This window comes from Ambystoma mexicanum, chromosome 2p (genome assembly GCF_040938575.1).
Source record: "Ambystoma mexicanum isolate Mex_15411 chromosome 2p, UKY_AmexF1_1, whole genome shotgun sequence".
In the NCBI taxonomy this organism is placed as follows: Eukaryota; Metazoa; Chordata; class Amphibia; order Caudata; family Ambystomatidae; genus Ambystoma; species Ambystoma mexicanum.
In genome coordinates, this window is record NC_090923.1 from 840,910,396 (window position 1) to 840,928,804 (window position 18,409).

At 51.0% G+C, this 18,409-nt stretch overlaps 1 protein-coding gene across 12 annotated transcripts in view; it reads left to right on the plus strand.

Moving 5' to 3' along the window:
• Positions 1 to 18,409, plus strand: part of CCDC9 (coiled-coil domain containing 9) — a 1,357,226-nt gene that overhangs the window by 743,083 nt on the left and 595,734 nt on the right. For 10 of the 12 annotated variants that reach the window (XR_011302042.1, XR_011302041.1, XR_011302040.1 and 7 more), the window contains exon 12: positions 12,424 to 12,483. The exons of the other annotated variants lie outside the window; for them this stretch is intronic. Coding sequence is in view for 7 of the 10 variants with exons in the window: in XM_069644545.1 (XP_069500646.1) it covers positions 12,424 to 12,483 (60 nt within the window). In the remaining 3 variants the exon portion in view is untranslated. The remainder of the gene's footprint in view (positions 1 to 12,423; positions 12,484 to 18,409) is intronic. 12 annotated transcript variants of the gene reach the window in all.

Sequence of the window (18,409 nt, forward strand, 5' to 3'; positions counted from 1 at the left end):
AGACATAAAAATACCCAAAAACCTATTACAAACTAGTCTCTGGTGTACTGGTTATATTGCTAGTTCAATAGAAAAAGCATAGTGCTCTATTAACCTCTTTATATTTTCCACGTGTATAGGGCACAATTCTTAATTTGCATTAATTTGTTGGATTGATTTTTCATGGGTTTAGCTCCTTTAAAAACACAAACTACATTTTATTTGATTTTTGATCAATAACTCGATTTGGTGCATTTTAGTCCAAACATACATTTTTACCTTCTAACTTTTTCTCCGGGCTATACTGGATTCATATGTCTTAGTTCTCCAGCATGGGGTCTGGAATGGATTCACATGCTCATGAATATGCCCTGTCGTCTCGCTGGGAATCCTCAGTAAAAGAAAAAACTGTTTCATTTATTTTCTAAACTGTCCTTCTCCTTAATAGGTTAATACCAATCGCTGGGCTCTGGGTCATACTGCCCCCAGCCAATCAATGACTGCCCTCTACCTAAGCCCCTCCTCTGGCTGCCATCTTCAGATTTTTACCGCATGTTCAAGTGTCAGGAGTCCTCGTGCTTCGCTCTGAGCTTTTTTTTTGTGTGTTTTTCGCTTTTTGAGAGTTAAACTCTATTTTTCGGTCAGTCGAGCCCTTGTGCTCCATCGATCATCTTTCCGAGTAACAGGACCAGTGTTTCAGCTTTTTCAGTGCCCCTCAAGGGCTGTTCTTGTCAAGTGTTCTTCTTGGAGGCTTCCGGAAGATTCTTCAGGCCTACACCGCATGCATCATGTCGGACGAGAAGGACGGCGCTTGCCTCTTCAATCTTTGCTCCGAATGTGGTTTGCGGAATGTGTACATGGACGACGAGCATTCCCAGTGCCTGTACTGTTTGCACCCGACGCATAAGGAGGAGTATTATGAGTTTTGCCGTGGCTTCTCGAAGCGCATGTTGAAGGATTGATGCCTGCGGTTGGAAGCGTGGCTACAGTCCTAGGCCTCTCCCCCGGTTGCCACCCAGGGGCATGCTTCTCCCGGATCCGGCAAACCTGAGCGGATTTAAGTCCTTTGAGGGTGCCCCAGCCATGGGGGCCCAACACAAGGCCAAGCACCGCAAGTCTGCTTCGGTCTGGGTCGTTGTCAGGGCACGATTGTCCTCTCCATCGATCTCCAGCCACCACTCTGAATCATCATCCAAGAGGAAGTAAACTACCATCGATGGAGGTGACGACGAGGGGACCCAGGACGATGAGGTCCCGGAACCCAACGCTTCTACACCCCAGGTACCGCCTAGAGACCTTTCACTGGACATCCTCTCGACAATACACACGCTGGCGTCTGAGATACAGAGGATGATGCCGGCGACCCCACCGCCTGCACCTCCCGCAGCGCCAGTACTGGCAACCCCATTGACACCAAGGGAATCGACGGCCAAAAGGAGCAAGAGGCACCTTACGCCTCTATGCCACCCATCATCCCCCTATCCACTGCCCCTTTGCCCCCCCCGCAAGGGAGACTGAATCGGACACGGCGACAACGGGCATGGATGACAGCGGGATTGGGGACCTCCCGTCTCCCCCGCCCAGAGCCTCTCCACCGGATGAGATGGGATCTTTCCACGCGATGATCGCCCGTGTATCAGAGCTTTTCCAGCTCGCGCCAGAGGAAAAGGAAGGCTTCTTATATCGGCAACGGCAGGCAAAGAGGAAGAACATCCTTTCGAGGGGATTGGGTCCTCCGACGTATTCCATATCTATGACATCTAATCACCACAGCTGTGCTGCTTCGGAAACTTTTTCGGCGTCTGCGTCCCGCGTCGATGTCGACGCGCCGTCGTCGAGGACCTCCTCCGACGTCATCCGATGTGATAAGTAGGACGCACGACGCCCGTAGCCTCAGTTCCGTTTTTTCCGCGAACGTGTTGCTTTGTGATTCTCGGTTCACGCCTCGACTCATTGGAGTCCTGTTCTTCTCGGTTCTTCGAACCTGTTCGTTTTGTGAAAATCCTTCGTGTGAAGATGTCTTCTACTTCGTCTTCGACCCCGCGTCCGGGTTTCAAGAAGTGCAGGGAGTGTGGGTCCAAGATGTCGGTGACGGACTCGCACAACGCCTGCCTCTGGTACCTCGGGGAGGCCCACGACACGGATGACTGTATCGACTGCCAGTCGCTCACGTCCAAAGCCTTACGCGAACGTAAGAAGAAGTTGTCGGTAGGTCGGGTGTCCAAGCCCCGGAAGTCGAAGTCTGCGGGGCTTTCGACGGATGATTCGAGGGGTGACTCTCCGTGTCATCGTCGGAAGTCTCGTGGGTCTCCTTCTAGGAGTCGGTCTCGCCACTCCTCAGCCTCTTCGAGGCATTCTCGGAAGCGCCGACACGGTCGTCTTCCAGGTCCTCTTCGGAGGACTCTGCCCGGCACGTCGCCTACCCCACCTGCCGTGTGACGCCGGAGGAATGGGCTTCCTTCGGGAAGAAAATGCTGGCGATTCTTGAGTCGCAGGGTACTAAGCCGTCTGCGCCCCCGAGTGGGGTCGGTCGTGAGAGGTCGAGAGACACCGCTCGCAAGAGTGGTCGGCACGAGTCACGGGAGAGGTCCCGTTCGGACAAGGGGACTAGTTCTCGACGTACCCGTTCCAGGTCCCGGTCCTCGACGCGTTCGAGACCGTGTGCACCTGTGAGGTCTTCGAGGAAGACATCGACGTCTGAGGCCTCGAGGGCGTCGACAGGCTTTCTCGAGGATCCGGCTCCGAGGAAGTCGTCGAAGCCGTCGACGCTCAAGTCGTCGAGGGACACGCTCGGGGCTCCGGCCTCGAGGGCTGTGTCGACGCCGCCGATGCTGGAGGCACTGCATCTGACGTCGACGCCGATTTCCTCGACGCCGATCCTCTCGGCGCCGATGCCGGTTCTCTCGGCGCCGATTCGCTCGACGCCATCGACGCCTTTCGTGTTGGAGGTACCCCGTGGCACGGGTGGACCCCCTAGGAAGGCTCTGGTTAAGAGCAAGCACTCTCGGGTGCCTTCTTTTTGCCACCTGGACTATATTTCAGAGGCGGATGAGGATTCTGATGGCCTGGTTCCTAGTCGGGTTCCAGATGACATTCTCTCGGGCCATAGTCAGTTTGACGATTTGAGACAGTCACTGCATGATGCCAGTGGACTGGACACCTCTCCGGAGGTGGAGTTTTGTAGGCCTGAGCCTGGCTCTCATGCCGTTTCCTCGTACCGGCGCCTTATGGCTAGGGTTTCTGAGTACTTGGGTTGGTCTGCATCCTTGATGTTGGTCCCCCAACTGATCCGGTACTGCCGTTCCATATGGCTTTACAGAGAAGGGTGGCGGCGGCTTGGACTGCTCCGGAGAGTCTCCCGGCGGTGGGCAGATCCTTGTCGCGAAAATACCGTCCAGCCAGTAGCGACCCCTGCTACTTGACCAGGCACCCCACTCCGGAGAGTTTGGTGGTGCAGGCGGCCACGGCCCCGGCAAAGCAGGCGTCGTACCCTACCATCCCTCCTGATAGGGAGACAAACGTTTTGATGGCTGGGCGAAGAAAGTGTTTTCTTCTGGTGGTATGGCGCTTCAGGCGGCCAACTCCATTTGTGCCTTGTCTCGTTTCACACACACTCTGTGGAACTGTGTTTGCGTTAGCGGCTGAACATATTCCCGAAGGGGACGAACGGGATGGTTTCCTTGCTATGGTCCAGGATAGTAAGGATGCCATGTGTGAGTCCGTTCAGTCGGGTTTGGACTGAATGCGTCAGTAGGTCCATGGCGGCGAGCACCGTGATACGCAGGTTTGCTCCTGATGTGCAGTCTCGGCTCCCCAACATGCCCTTTGACGGTGAACACCTTTTTGGCAGCAAGGCTGACGAGAGCCTTGAGAGGTTGCAGACCTCGAAAGCTGCAGCGAAGTCGTTGGGCGCTGCAGTTCGCCAACCTCCGCCTTTTCGTCCTAGGGGACAGCAGTGGAGGGGTGGTTACTTTCGCTATTACTCGTCCTTCAGTAAAGCGAGAGGAGCTGGCAGTCAAAGAGGCCAACGCAGGGGTACCAGAGGTGGACGACAGGGTACCCGTGGTGCCAAGGCCGCTGCCTCTTTGCCCTCAGGTAACGCTGCGGCCGCTCCCACTCAGTAATGAGGCCTTGTCCCATGGTTCGCCGGTTGGGGGAAGGCTGGCGCAGCATCTTGTAGAGTGGCAAGCCATTACTTCAGATGTGTGGGTTCTGGAGATCATAACCCACTGCTACTGTCTTCCCTTTTGGCACAGGCCTCGCGACAATCCACCGGGGAACCTCTCTTTGCAGAGTCCGCATCCGCTCCTTGCGCAGGAAATTCAAGCCCTGCTGGAGAAAGGCGCCATAGAACTGGTGCCTGTAGCGGAGAGGAACAAGGGATGGTATTCCCCTTATTTTTTGATTTCGAATTAAGTCGGGGGATTGAGACCCATCATGGACTTGCGCGGTTTGAACAAACTCCTCAGAAAGGACAAGTTCAAGATGGTTACTCTCTCTCAAGTCCTCCAGGCCCTTCAGCTTCAGGACTGGTTGGTGTCGCTCGACCTCAAGGATGCTTACTTCCATGTGCCGATCCATCCCGAGCACAAGAAGTACCTGAGGTTCGCGGTTGGCGACTCGCACTTTCAGTTTCGGGTCCTGCCGTTCGGATTGACCTCCGCCCCGAGGGTTTTCACCAAGCTCATGGTGGTGGTGGCAGCGCATTTCAGGCAAAGGGGGATTCACGTCTACCCCTACCTGGACGATTGGTTGATCAGGGGGAGCTCTCCCGAGCAAGTCCTGGATCATTTGTCCGTCACCTGCCACTCCCTTCACAGGCTGGGCTTCTCCCTCAATTTAAAGAAGTCCCATTTGACGCCAACACAGCGGCTTCAGTACATCGGAGCAGTGCTCGACACTTCCCTGGGGCAGTGTTTTCCTCCCCATGTGAGGGCTCTTCACATTCAGCAGATGGTGCACAAGTTTCAGCATGCCCAGACGCTCCCAGCGTTCGTGTTCTTGAGGCTGCTCAGCCTCATGGCATCCTGCATTCTTCTGGTGCCAGAGGCTCGCCTGCGGATGAGATCTTTGCAGTGGGTGCTCAAGACGCAATGGTCGCAGTCCTCCGGCAGGATGTCGGACCCGTTCAGGTGCCGCCCTCGGTCGCCCGGGACCTTCTGTGGTGGGCCGTCGAAGGCAACTTGATGAAGGGGGCTCCTTTTTGGCTTCCCTGGCCGGAGGTGACGATCGTGACGGATGCATCCCTCACGGGTTGGGGAGCTCATGCCAAAGGGCTGACAGTCAGCGGTCGTTGGTCTCCGTCGGAGTCCAGACTCCATATCAATCTGTTGGAGCTGAGGGCCGTCAGGCTAGCCCTGAAGGCTTTTCTGCCGACTCTGCGAGGAAGGAGTGTCCTGATCCTGACGGACAACACAGTGGCCATGCACTACCTCAACAAAAAGGGGGGGGGGGCAGGGTTACTTCCTCTGTGCAGGGAAGCGATGCAGCTCGAGTTCTGGGCCATCCAGCAGGAAGTTTCGATCTCGGCAGTTCATCTGGCCGGAGACGAAAACGTGACGGCGGACGCTCTGAGCAGGCAGAGCACGATCTCTCACGAGTGGGAGTTGGCTCAGGAGATTTTCCTGGAGATCTTCGCCCTTTGGGGGACCCCTCGAGTGGATCTCTTCGCCTCCAGTGTCAACCCAAAGTGCGAAAGGTTTTGCTTGCGGGAATTTCCTCCAAATGGAGCCTTAGGAGACGCGTTCGTGGTGGAGTGGTCGTTCCCGCTGCTGTACGCGTTTCCTCCAGTCCCCGTCATCCCGCAAGTGCTGCGGAGGTTACGGAAGTTCGGTTCCCGGATGATCCTCATTGCTCCGGCGTGGGCTCGGAGGACGTGGTACCCGGACCTTCTCGACTTGTCCATCTGCCCTCCGCGTCGTCTTCCCTACCGAGACGATCTGCTCTCATGGGAGGGGGGTCAGGTTCTCCATCCAGAGGTCAGATCCCTCAACCTTCACGCTTGGCTTCTGAAAGGTTGAGGTATAGGGATTGGGACCTCCCGGAAGACGTGATGGAGGTGTTGCTTTCGGCCCGAAGGCCAGCAACAAAGTCACTGTACCGTTGCCGTTGGCGTAAGTTCTGCGACTGGTGCAGAGTTCAGAATGTGGATCCTTTTGCATGTGACATCCCCATGGTTCTGTCCTTTTTACTTTCTTTGGCCCACAGGGGCTTGCAAGTGGGTACCATTAAAGGTTACCTGGCGGCGCTGTCCATCTTTAAGCGCTCGTCTGAAGAGTGTTCTTACTTTAAAATCCCTATAATTTCACAGTTTCTAAAGGAGCTCACTAATGTGTTCCCTCCGTCACCTTTCCAGGTGCCTGGTTGGGATTTAAACCTTGTTCTTAAGTTTCTTATGGGTGCTCCGTTTGAGCCTTTACATTCTTGCCCTTTGAGGCTGTTAACTCTGAAAACTGTGTTTTTGGTTGCGGTTACTTCCGCTCGCAGAGTGAGTGAGTGAGTTACAGGCACTTTCAGTTAAGCCACCCTTCACTGTATTTCACATGGACAGGGTTGTCCTTAGAGTTCGTCCTTCTTTTCTTCTGAAGGTAGTGACGGAATTTCATTTGGCCCAGAAGGTTGTTCTTCCGGCATTCTATCCTCCTCCGCATCCTGGTAAGGAAGAGGAGAGGCTCCATAGGCTTGATCCTAGGAGAGCTTTAAGCTTTTATGTTTCACGCATGTCCCGGGTCAGAGTGGACGATCAACTCTTTATTGGTTACGCTGGAAAGCGTTTGGGGCAAGCTGTGACGAAACAGACTTTGTCTCGCTGGATTATTTTGGCCATCTCGGAGTGCTACCGCTTGGCGGGTAAGGACCCACCGGCTGGCTTGCGAGCCCATTCTACCAGGGGTATGGCTGCATCTACTGCCCTGCAGAGGGGTGTTCCTATTCGCAACATCTGTGATGCAGCCACCTGGGCTTCAGTACATACATTTGTACGCCACTATTCCCTCGATTCCATCCGAGAACAGGATCTGGCCTTTGGCAAGGCGGTCCTTTGCCCTGCTATTTGATTGGCTACTCTAAATTTTGATTCTAAATTCTTTCCCTCCTCCTTGCTCTGGTACTGCTTTGGGAGTCTGTCATAGATATGGAATACGTCGGAGGACCCAATCCCCTCGAAGAACAAGTTACTTTCTTACCTGGTAACGTTCTTTCGATGGGATGGTCCGACGACGTATTCCATATCGCTCCCGCCCTACCTTCCCCGCTGCAGAATTTCTTTTGCAATTGCAGCTTACGTTCCGCAAGGCTTGGTGTCTGACTGGCAGTTGACTAATGTCACACGTTCTGGGGGAAAAAACTACAACTAAGGCTACGGGCGTCGTGTGTCCTACTTATCACATCGGATGACGTCGGACGTCGGAGGAGGTCCTCGACGACGGCGCGTCGACGTCATCGACGCAGGACGCAGACGCTGAAAAAGTTTCCGAAGCAGCACAGCTGTGGTGATTACATGTCATAGATATGGAATACGTCGTCGGACCATTCCATCGAAAGAACGTTACCAGGTAAGAAAGTAACTTGTTCTTCTGTACCATTCCTGGATGATGTTTGGGACGAAGGGCTGGCTTCTCTGAAGAACCCCTCTACAGCCCCAGCAAAGAGGGACCGATTGGAGAAGAAGTACAGGGTGCCGGACTTGGCACCCAAGTGCTTATGGTCTCAACCGTCGCCGGACTCAGTGGTCCCAGCACCGCCAGGAAGAAATCGTCAAGCTTGGCTTCCTCCTCTTCCTCCACCCCTCCGGACAACGAGGGGAAGAAGTTGGATTCTATGGGTAGGAAAGTTTTCTACTCGGCAGCAACGACTGTCAAGGCTGCCAACGCCCCCGGGATCGTGGCCAGATACGACTGGGAGCTTTAATTTAATCTGGCTCTGCTACTAGACTTCCTCCCCGATGACAAGCAGGTTGAGGATTTGGAGATCCTTCGAGAAGGAGAGATGGCGTCAGACCACGCCATCAGTGGCCCTGGAAATCGCAGACATGTGTTTCCACCAGATAGGGAATGGAGTTTGTCTTTGCCGTTGTGGCTGGCTCAGGCCACCAACTTTAGACAGGAGGTCCAGACAAGGGATTTGGACATGCCCTTTGATGGGGACAACCTGTTCACGAAGGTTGCGGATGAATCCCTCCAGGCCATCACGATGGACACAGAGACGACATGTGCCCTAGGCAACCTACAGCAACGACGACCGTCCTTTCGTTCTTCAGGAGGGAAGTCTATCCACTCTTTGAAGGGTTTTGGGGGGGGTGAGGTGCTAGTCTTCTTACCGTCAGCCCTCCTGTTCCTCGACCCAGGAAGCCAACAGAGGTCGCACCACAAGGCCTTTGGGGGCGGACGTAGTTGTCATCAGCGACCGCAATGTGGCCCGTCGACCTCCAAACAAGATAAAACTGGCCAGGACGTCGGGCCCCCACCCGTGCACCCGGGGAGGAAGCCAGCTGGCGATTTTTATCAGCGTGTGGGAGACCATCTCCACCGACAGATGGGTGCTGGACGCTCTCGCCCACGGACACACCTTAGAATTCCAACGAAAGTGTCAGCGAATCCCACTAGTGGCCCGGCAGGACAACCATGTCCCTCAGCTGCTGCTGTAGATTTGGGCCAGGTTACAGAAGGGGGCGATAGAGCTGGTTCCACTGCGACTCCGCGGCTCCGGAGTATACTCGAGGTACTTCCTCATAAGAAAGAAGACCGGGCTGGAAGCCCATTCTCAACTTATGACGGCTCAACAAATACATAAACCCAGAAGTTCAGGATGGTCATGCTGCAGCATTTGCTTGGCCAGCTGGAGGAGGGGGAATTTCTGTTGTCGTTGGATCTGGAGGGCCGTACTTCCACGTCCACCATACACAAAGGACACTGCAAGTTTATATACTTCGTTGTTCAGGGGAAGCATTATCAGTTCAAGGCCCTTCCATTCTGGTTAAAGTCGGCACCCAGGGTCTTCAACAAGTGCTTGGCGCCAGTTTAGGCCCATCTGCGACTGCAGGGGATCCACGTTTACCCTTACCTGGATGACTGGCTCATCAGGGCCAAGTCAAGGGACACCGCTGTCGAACAAACGGATCGGACCATCAATTTTCTGACGGATCTGGGGTTCTCTGTGAACTATGCAAAGTCCTGCTTAACTCCATCGCAGGACGCTCTGTTCCTAGGATCCAAGCACAACACAGTGTCATGCCTGGCGACGCTGTCTTAGGAAATTATATCAGCCATCTTGGGCAAGGTGCAGCGGCTGTTTGCACTAAAGATCGCCACAGTGAGGACCATCAAGTCGTTGCTTGGCATGAAGTAGTCGTGCATTTACCTGATTCGGCTTTGCAGGTTACGGATGCAGCCTCTACAGGAGTTCCTTGATTCCCTTTGGGTCCAGGTGTCGGGAAGCTTCCAGGACAGGATTGCGCTCGACGAGCGGCAGATGGTGGGGCGTGTGCTCCAATATCGCCGGAAGCACGGATTTCCAGAGCCCCCTGCACCAGGAGAAGGTCACAATGGATGAGTCTCTGGAAGGATGGGGAGCACACACCGGACGTCTTCACGCCAGAGGTCTGTGGCTGCCGCAAGAGAGGACGCTACACATAAACTTACTGGAACTACGGGCGGTGTTTTGGGCCCTCAAGTAATTTCTGCTGTCCCTCAAGGGCAAAGTGGCGAGGGTCTTCATGGACAATACCACCACAATGTTTTATATGTAGAAGGAGCGGGGCAACAGATCCCCTGCACTCTACCAGGAGGCGCAGGACTTGTGGCACTGGGCTGTTGCCCAGGGGATGTTCCTCATTCCATTCCACCTGCCAGGAATAAAGAACACTGTCGCTGACTCTCTCAGCAGGGAGCTACGCTCTAGCCACGAGTGGTAGCTTCGGCAGGACCAAGTGGACAATCTGTTCGACAAATGGGGCAATCCCCAGAACTATCTATTTGCGACAGCAACGAGCATCAAGTGCCAGAGGTTCGCCAGCACGTTTCCCCAGCCGGGAAGCATGGGAGACACATTCTCATTCCCCTGGGACGGACTGTTTCTGTATGCTTCGCCTCCATTTCTGTTGCTTCTTGGAGTCCTCAATCGACTCGGACGGTCCCGGTGCAGACGATCCTCGTCGCACCAGCGTGGGCGAGGCCGATCTGGTACCTGGCCCTTCTCAGCATGTCAGCGGCCCCTCCAGTCAAGCTGCCAGTGGTTGTGAATCGTCTCACCAGGGAAGGAGGTGCAATTCTGCACCGCGACCCAGGATCTCTGAACCTGAAGGCCTGGCTCCTGCAGCATTAGAATTCGGGAGTTACGATCTTCCAGCGGACTGCAAGGAGGTTCTCGCCAAGGCCAGAGCGTCATCTACTTTGAAATGCTATGGACTAAAATGGAAGACGTTCGCAATTTGGAGCTGTTCCCAGGAAATCAGCCTTCTGACGGTCACGGCCCCTCAGGTAATTCGATATTTGCTGTTGTTGGCTAAATCAGGGCTGGCTCACGCCTCCATCAAGGTTCATCTGGCGGATATCTCCCGCTACACCAGATCCCCACGACGACCTTCCTTTTGGTCTCACCGGTTAGTCAAGGAATTCATCAAGAGACTATTCCGCTCGTTCCTGCCGGTGAAGGCTACGGCCCTGGCGTGGTAACTCAATGTGGTACTTACTAGGCTCATGGGAACTCTTCTCGAGCCTCTGTAATCTGTCCCATTCAAGTTTCTGTCGTGGAAGACTGCTTTTCACGTGCCCATCATCCTGTAAACTACCTTACTTGACTTTCCACAAGACGAGGGTGGTTCTGCGGACGCACCCCTCCTTCATGTCCAAGGTGCCATTGGACTTTCATCTAAACGAGCCCTTGGTGTTTGCGTTTATTTCCGACGCTTTCGTCGCCGGCTGAAAGGACTTTGCACTCGCTGGATGTGGCTAGAGCGCTGAAATTGTATGTGGCCTGCACGAAAAACTTCTCTGCTTTTTGGGAACTTTGGTCCTGTGAGCCATGGGAAGGCCCTGTCCAAGGCTTCAATTTCCAGGTGGCTCTCCGAATGTATCACTCACTGGCACCGGTTGGCAAACTGACCGCTGCCTGGCCGTCCGAGAGCCCATTCTACCAGAGGGATCGCTGCTACTGCGGCATCCCTGTCTGGTGTTCCCCTGCTGGACATCTGCAGGGCTGCTACGTGGAGGTCGACCCATACCTTCACGAGATTCTACTGCGTCGACAGGGATCCAGGGAGGTTTCCAGAGTGTGCCAAGCAGTGCTGCGCAACCTCTTTGCTTGAAGTTGAGCCTGGTGAGGAGGTAAGAGATTGCTTCTGTTGAGCCTTGCCACCTCCCGTGGTTGTGCAGGTGTGTACTGCTATGTATTCTTTATTCATGAGCATATGAATCCATCCAATACACCATGCTGGAGAAAGAAGTTGTTACTTGCATGGTTCTGGCATGGATCCAAATGCGACCCCCCCCAAATCCCTCCCCCCCTGCCTACACCTCTGCAGCTCTTCGCCTGGTCCTACTGCCACTTTATGTGCTACCAAATCTGAAGATGGCTGCCAGAGGAGGGGCTTAGGTAGAGGGCAGTCATTGGCTGGGGGCAGTATGACCCAGATCCCAGTGATTGGTGTATAGGAGAAAGACCATTTAGAAACGAAACTGAAACTGTTTTTTCTTTTAACCGAGGATTCCCAGCCTGATGACAGGGAATATTCATGAGCATGTGAATACATGCCAGACCCATGCTGGGGAACAACAGTTACAAGTAAGTCGCTTGTTCCCTACTTCTCATTGGGAGGAGGGGGGGGGGAATACTGCCACTCTGCCCTGTATATTTAAAGATACAAGAATATGGTACTTGCGTTTCGTTTTAGTTGACTGTATCTCTCATGTTATAAAGAAACAACCTCTTGTGGTCATATATTCAAAAACTCATGTAGGGGAACTGTTGCTTGTTAGCAGCCAGACTACTGGTACCATAGGTATCATTGCGTTCATTTTCGGTATGAACTTCTAATGAAAAGATGTCCTACACAAAGGTGTCTTTTTTTCACTTGTGTGGTGGTCTATGGAGGCAACAATGGTAACAGCCTTAAAGTCTTGTAAGGAGAAAGATAGAGAGAGCCATGTCTTTTAGGTTTCTCCTGTCAAGATTGGAAAATTCCTTGACAGTAAGGGTTACCATGCTTTAGAATAGGTTGGGGACATTCTGAGGTTAGGGATGCCTGGGATAGGGTGGGGAGCACACAGGGTGGTGATGCTTATGAAAGCAGTAAGGACCCTCTTAATTTCAATCTTCCCATATCGATTTAAAAAAAAATAAAAAAATGAAAGCACCTTAAATCTACCATCTTTGTCTGTGGACTGCACAGCTGGTAAGATGGCTCGGCGGGTTAAGCACTCATTGCTGTGATCTGTTTTTGATCCACAGGTCGCAGGTTCAAATCCCAGCAAGGTCGACTCAGCCTTTCATCCTTCCGAGGTCGATAAAGTGAGTACCAATTTCGATTGGTTAATGATGATAATGCATGTAAATATGTGCTATGTAAAGCGCTTTGGATTAAAGCGCTATATAAATATCAAATTATTATACATTTTCTACCTACGCTGTGCTTTCCAGACCCGCCACTGGGGAAACATTTTCCCAAAACTTTTCTTCAAGTAATAGTTTCTGTGGCAACTTGGCCTGGCCACTCGTCTTTGGCAACTCGTCACTTGGGAAGGGTGTCACGCCGCTTGTGCCTAGGGTAGCTCTGACCTACTCCCAGATCTTGACTCAAGGAACTTCCTTGGTAGCTCTCTACTGATCTCACAGCTGGGATGCATATTCTACCTGTCCAAGCCTTGCAAACCTCTCATTGCCTTAGTCTGAGTCCATCAGGACCTATAGATATGGTTTTGAGACCCTACCACTTAATTTGGTTCAGAAGGTCCTCCGGAGCAAGATTTACAAATCACAAGCTTGTGCTGTGGGTCTTCCCCTGCTGTTTATCACTGGGCGACTCAAAGTCCCCCTCTAGGCCAGCACCTCCTGCTGCAATTGAATGGCAGACGCTTTGTGTTGCAGATGGACAGTGTCAAACTGGGTAGCATCCAACACGGGTGGTTGCTGTGTCTGACAGCTCTCGGATGTGGTAGACTCCAAAGCCAAGGAAAAGTACAAGTAGTTTCCCGAGAGAAGACCACAGTGTCCGAAGCCGTTGCTGTGCCTAGACAGGGAAGTAAGACTGGTCCAAAGATCAGGGCAAAGAAATGTATTTTCATAAATCAAAGAATATTGAGCCTTCTGCAGCAGCTTTCAGTTCCAAGAGGCTCCTTTGACAGACCTCTATCAAGAAACCACAGAACAGAGGGCACCATCATCAGCCAGCACCTGTCCAGACTGCTTGGAGGATGGACTTCTCAGTTTGTTTATTTGATCGAGCGCAACCAAACTCTAAGGTAGCTGGGCGCAAACATTTCAAGTATACTTGGAGCTTAGTTACATAGATGATAGTGGTACATACATACAGGAAAAGTAAAACAAATTACTACCACCTAGTATACAACGAGACAGGTGGTCATATACAAGTATTACAAGATCGCACAGCAAGATTACAATCCGGTGTGACATAGGTGACTACATTAAGAGCGATATGCCTAGCATACATATGATGGCGAGTGTTAACAAGGTAAAAGAAAGGCAGTGATGAGTTGAGAATTTCAGGTAGGTTAGGAACCATTAGACCGAATCCAGGTAAGGGATTTACGTCTAAAACTAGAGTAAGGTTGGTCTGATCTGAGATCCTGAGGGAGTGAATTCCAGCATTGTGCGGCTATGACTGGGAAGCTGGAGCCGCCAGCTGTGGAACATTTAAATCTAGGGACCTCAAGGGTATGGATGTTGGCAGATCTCGGGGGCGGGTAGCGATTCGCCTGTTGATTCTTTCAGCAAGGTAAGGAGGAGCTATGTTAGACATTTGGAAGTCAGAAAGAGTGTTTTAAGGAGGATCCTATCATGAATCTTGAGCCAGTGGACCTTTCTTCTGAATATGGAAATATGCCCTGTGATGGGAATATTTAGGGCTGCTCTGAGGGCATTTTTTTGAAGTCTTTGCAGTTTGTCAATAATATACTTTATTAGCTCCTGCGTATAAGGCATTGCAGTAATCCACTCTAGATATTATAAGTGCATTTGCCAGGGTAATGCAGCTCGATTCGGAGCGAAACGGTCTACAAGCTCGGATCAGTTTGCAGGTGTATTCTGTAGAGGATGTAAGGGAATTAACTTGCTTCTTAAGGGTAAGTGCTGAGTCAAGATAGAAGCCAAGGGTTTTGACGGCGGGCATCACTTTGATAATGTTGTTATCAATGTTGAAGGAGGCATAGCTCCGGGTTAAGTTTTTTCATTGCCGTCTCTGAACCTAGGATAAGTAGCTCAGTTTTGTCATCATTCAGGCAGAGGCCGTGGGAGGCCATCCATGCCTGAATGAGGATGTATATTTTGTTTACCAAGGCCGAGTCCTCCATGAAGTTGCCCGAAAGGGGGATAAGAATCTGTGTGTCGTCTGCTTAGTTAGTGTGACACCCAGTCTGTCCAACTTGTCGAACAGGGGCTTAGTAAAGATATTATACATGGTAGGAGACACACATGATCCCTGAGGTACACCTCAGGAGACTTGTATGGGATCAGCAGCTGCTGATGGGGGGAAGACTCTCATTGCACGGTTGGCTAGGAAGGACTGAATCCAGGTTATGGAATCACTTGAGAATTGAGCAGCCGACCTAAGATGATTGCCTAAGACTGCATGGTCCACCAGGTCAAAGGCTGCCGATAGGTCAAGGAGGAGTAGCGAAGCTGATTTCCCATTGTCCTTCAACTCATCAATTTGAGTCTGGAGGTCTATTAATGCTGTTTCCGTGCCATGGAGGGGGCGGAAGCCGGATTGATGCGATCCTAATAGGTGGTTAGCTTCTAGGTAGTCCTGTATTTGCAGGTAAGCTACTCTATCAATAATTATAAGTAGAAAGGGGACTGTGGCGATAGGTCTATAGTTGGTTGGGATGGATGGGTCTAACGTCTGTTTTTTGAGCAGTGGGAGTACCCAAGATTCTTAATGGTTATTAGGGACTAGGTTTGTTTTGAATGATGCATTAATGAGCTTTGTGATGAAAGGGGGCAGGTCTCTAGCTGCATCCTTTATAATTTGGGCTGGGCAGTTGTCGTTTTTGCAATTTGAAGGATTGAGCGATAGTATGACTTTTTCTGTCTCGATGATAGAGATTTTCTTAAAGCTAAATGGTGGAGTGGAGTTGTCTGGTGAGACTATGGGAGTTGCGGCTCAGTTAGGATCAGTGAAGCTTTCTTGTTAGCTATTTTAAGTTGGAGTGAGGCAATTTTGTTGGAAAGCGCATTTTGAATGCCAGTACACCAGGGCTTGTCCTTGGGAGTGTTGTCGACCTGTGGTATAGGTGATTCCATCTCCCGGAGGATAGAGAATAGTTCCTTGGTGTCCGACTTTGCCTTAGATATTCTATTGTTAAATGTATTCTTTTTTGTGCTAATTATTTCATTCTTGTATAGTTTGGATAAATTAGTTAGTTTGGCTTTGTTCTCGTCAGAGGGCGAGTGTCGCCAAATTGACTGAAGCTTTCTTTTTTGTAGTCTTAGTTCTTTGAGTTGGGGTGTGAACCAGGCGTTAAGGTGAGATTTCTGCCTGCCTTCGCGGAGTTTGACAGGTGCAGTAGCGTCTAGAGCTTTGGTCATAGCATTGTTGAAGATCTCCACTAGTGTGGTGGGATCTGTGTTGCAGGTTGTTTTATTAATAGCGGGGAGAAGCAGTGGGAGTATCTTGTCCGCTGTAATGTCCTTTTTACTTCTAGTGGGAAGTGGTGGTGCCATAACTAAAGTATTATGGCAGATGAGGTCAAGGGTGGCAGTGAAGGTAACTAGAGAGTGATCAGTACAGGATTGCGGGGTGGTGTTAGTGATGGTAATGTTGCAATTCAAGTCGGCTACCCCATCCAGAGTCCTTCCTTTAGTATGGGTAGGAGTGGTGACTTTTTGAGTCAGTCCATGATCCTTCAAAAGGGCAGCGACTGATTGGGCGTGTTTGTCACCAATGTCATTAAAGCCCAAGTTGAAGTCTCCCAGTAATAGAGTTTGTGCTTGGTCTTTAGTGTTGTTGGTTAGGAGGCAGATGAGGTCATCCTCAAAAGTGCCTAATGGTCCTGGTGGTCTGTATACCAGTTGGATAGTAAGTGTGTGGTTGTTGGATAGTGGGAGTTTGGCTGTAAGTATCTCACAGGATTGGCAGGAAGGAGGGGTGGTAAGTCTTAATAGGAAGATTAGTTTTGGAAATAATGGCTAATCCACCTCCTCTGGCGTTTGGTCTGTCCGCTCTAAGTATCTGGTAACATTCTGGTACAGCCATCATAAGGGCAGGTCCTGCGGTTTCATGGAGCCAAGTTTCAGTAATAGCCAGCAGGTCTAGGTTCTCATTAGTTAGGGTGTCTGCGATATCAGCGGCATGGGCTATCAAGGATCTGGCAATGATAAGAGACCCTGATAGACATAAGGTACTTTTAGGTTTGCAGATGGGAGGATATTTAGTTTTGGGTGTATTGACTTTGCAAGGATTTAATAACATGGTGGCCGGATACGCGGGGGTGAGATTATTGGAACTGTTCTGTTGTGTACGTTTAGTAGATAGTTCTGTAAGGTGGGCAGCATTACGTGTGGTGCGTTTGTTTGTACAGTTCATTTTTGGTTCAAAGAAGCGGGGCAGTCTTGATCTCAGTCACAAATTTCTATCCTTCGGGTGACATGTGGTCATGGAGGTGAGGGCCATTATGGTGAGGATGCCTAAAATAAGTAGGGTTATCTGTGTCCTCCGGGTTTTGCTCATGATCATTGGCTAGACCGGGACAGGTCAGGATCAAAGGCAGAACTATTTGGAGGCTTTTATGTCGCTGGTGCAGGAGTGGGCAAGAATCAATTTCAAGGCAGGCTGTTATCAATTGCAAGAGTTAGGCTAGGAACAGTTTTGAGTAGAGGCTGGTGTCAGTTGCATAAGAATAGGCTAAGATCAAATCCAAGGTAAGGCTAGTAGCGATTGCAGAAAAGTAGGATAGAATAACATTCAGTGCGGACTGGTATCCATTACATAAGCATATTCAGTATAAGCTCAATTGCATAGGCACACTGAGTATAGGCTAGTATCAATTGCATATGGAAAGGGTAGGATCAAATCTAAGATAAGGCTAGTACCAATTACAGGGAGAGAGGCTAAAATCACATTAATTGCAGACTAGTATCCATTGCATAGGTACATTCATTGTCGGTTCAATTGCATAGATATAATTCGGTATGTGCTCATATCAGTGGCATAAGGATAGGCTACAGTCAAATCCGAATTGGGCTAATACCAACTGCAGAAGAAAATAGGATAAAATCACATTCAGGTATAGGCTGGTGTCAATTGCATAGGGAGATTTGGGTCAAAATCAAGGTAGGCTAGTAACATTGCAGAGAAGTAGACTAAAATCACAATCACGCTGTTAGGTAGTGATGGTTAAGGACGCTATAATCGGTTTCAGAATAGTGTAATAACAATAGCTCTACAGGAATGGGCTAATATCAATTTCCGTTATATTGATAATAATCACACAAGTAGATAGGCTTGCCGTTTCTACGGTAGCCTGAAGCAAGGACACGAGGCGAGAGGGCGCATAGTTGTGCATGAGTTGTGAAGAAAAGGGGTTATGCAGGCATTAGTACGGCAGGCATGGCTGTATATATGGAACATACGTAGTGTTATGGTGAATATAGCAGAACATATGGCGGCACATTAGGGGGTGCAGGTTACTTAATAGTGCAATCGGCGGGCCACACAAAAGTGTAACGGAAGGTATCATGCTGTTGGGGCAACAGGTGATGACCGTAATAAGTTGTGCTGCAGCTTTGAGAGGTAGGGAGGCGGGTCAAAGTACTTTGGATGATGTGCAGGCAAGTAACGTAAGGCCAGTGCTTGGTGATTGATACAGTGTACTGTGGCTACGACAGGGTAAGGTAGATTAGTCCGGGTACTGGCGAAAGGCAACTTTGGCGGCGACTGTTCACATAGCGGGACGGCAAGAGAGTTAAGTTACCTTAGCGACGAGGTATGGTGCAGGTGGGGTCAGCCAAGTCTGGGTCAATCTGAGCAGAGGGTCTGGCTGACGGCATGCACGGCTGGGGACAGGCTCGGGACAGGTGATGGCCTTGTTTCCCTGGGCCTTAGTGAAGATGGGCTGGCTTACGCCTGCTGGCACTCGATAGGTGGAGATAAGTGGCACTGTAGCCAATCAGAGCGCAGTCAGTGTAGGCTGGGCCTGGTTAGGCCTGGGAGGCCGAAGCCAAACGTCGGGCGGCCATCTTAGAGTGTGCTACCATCGTC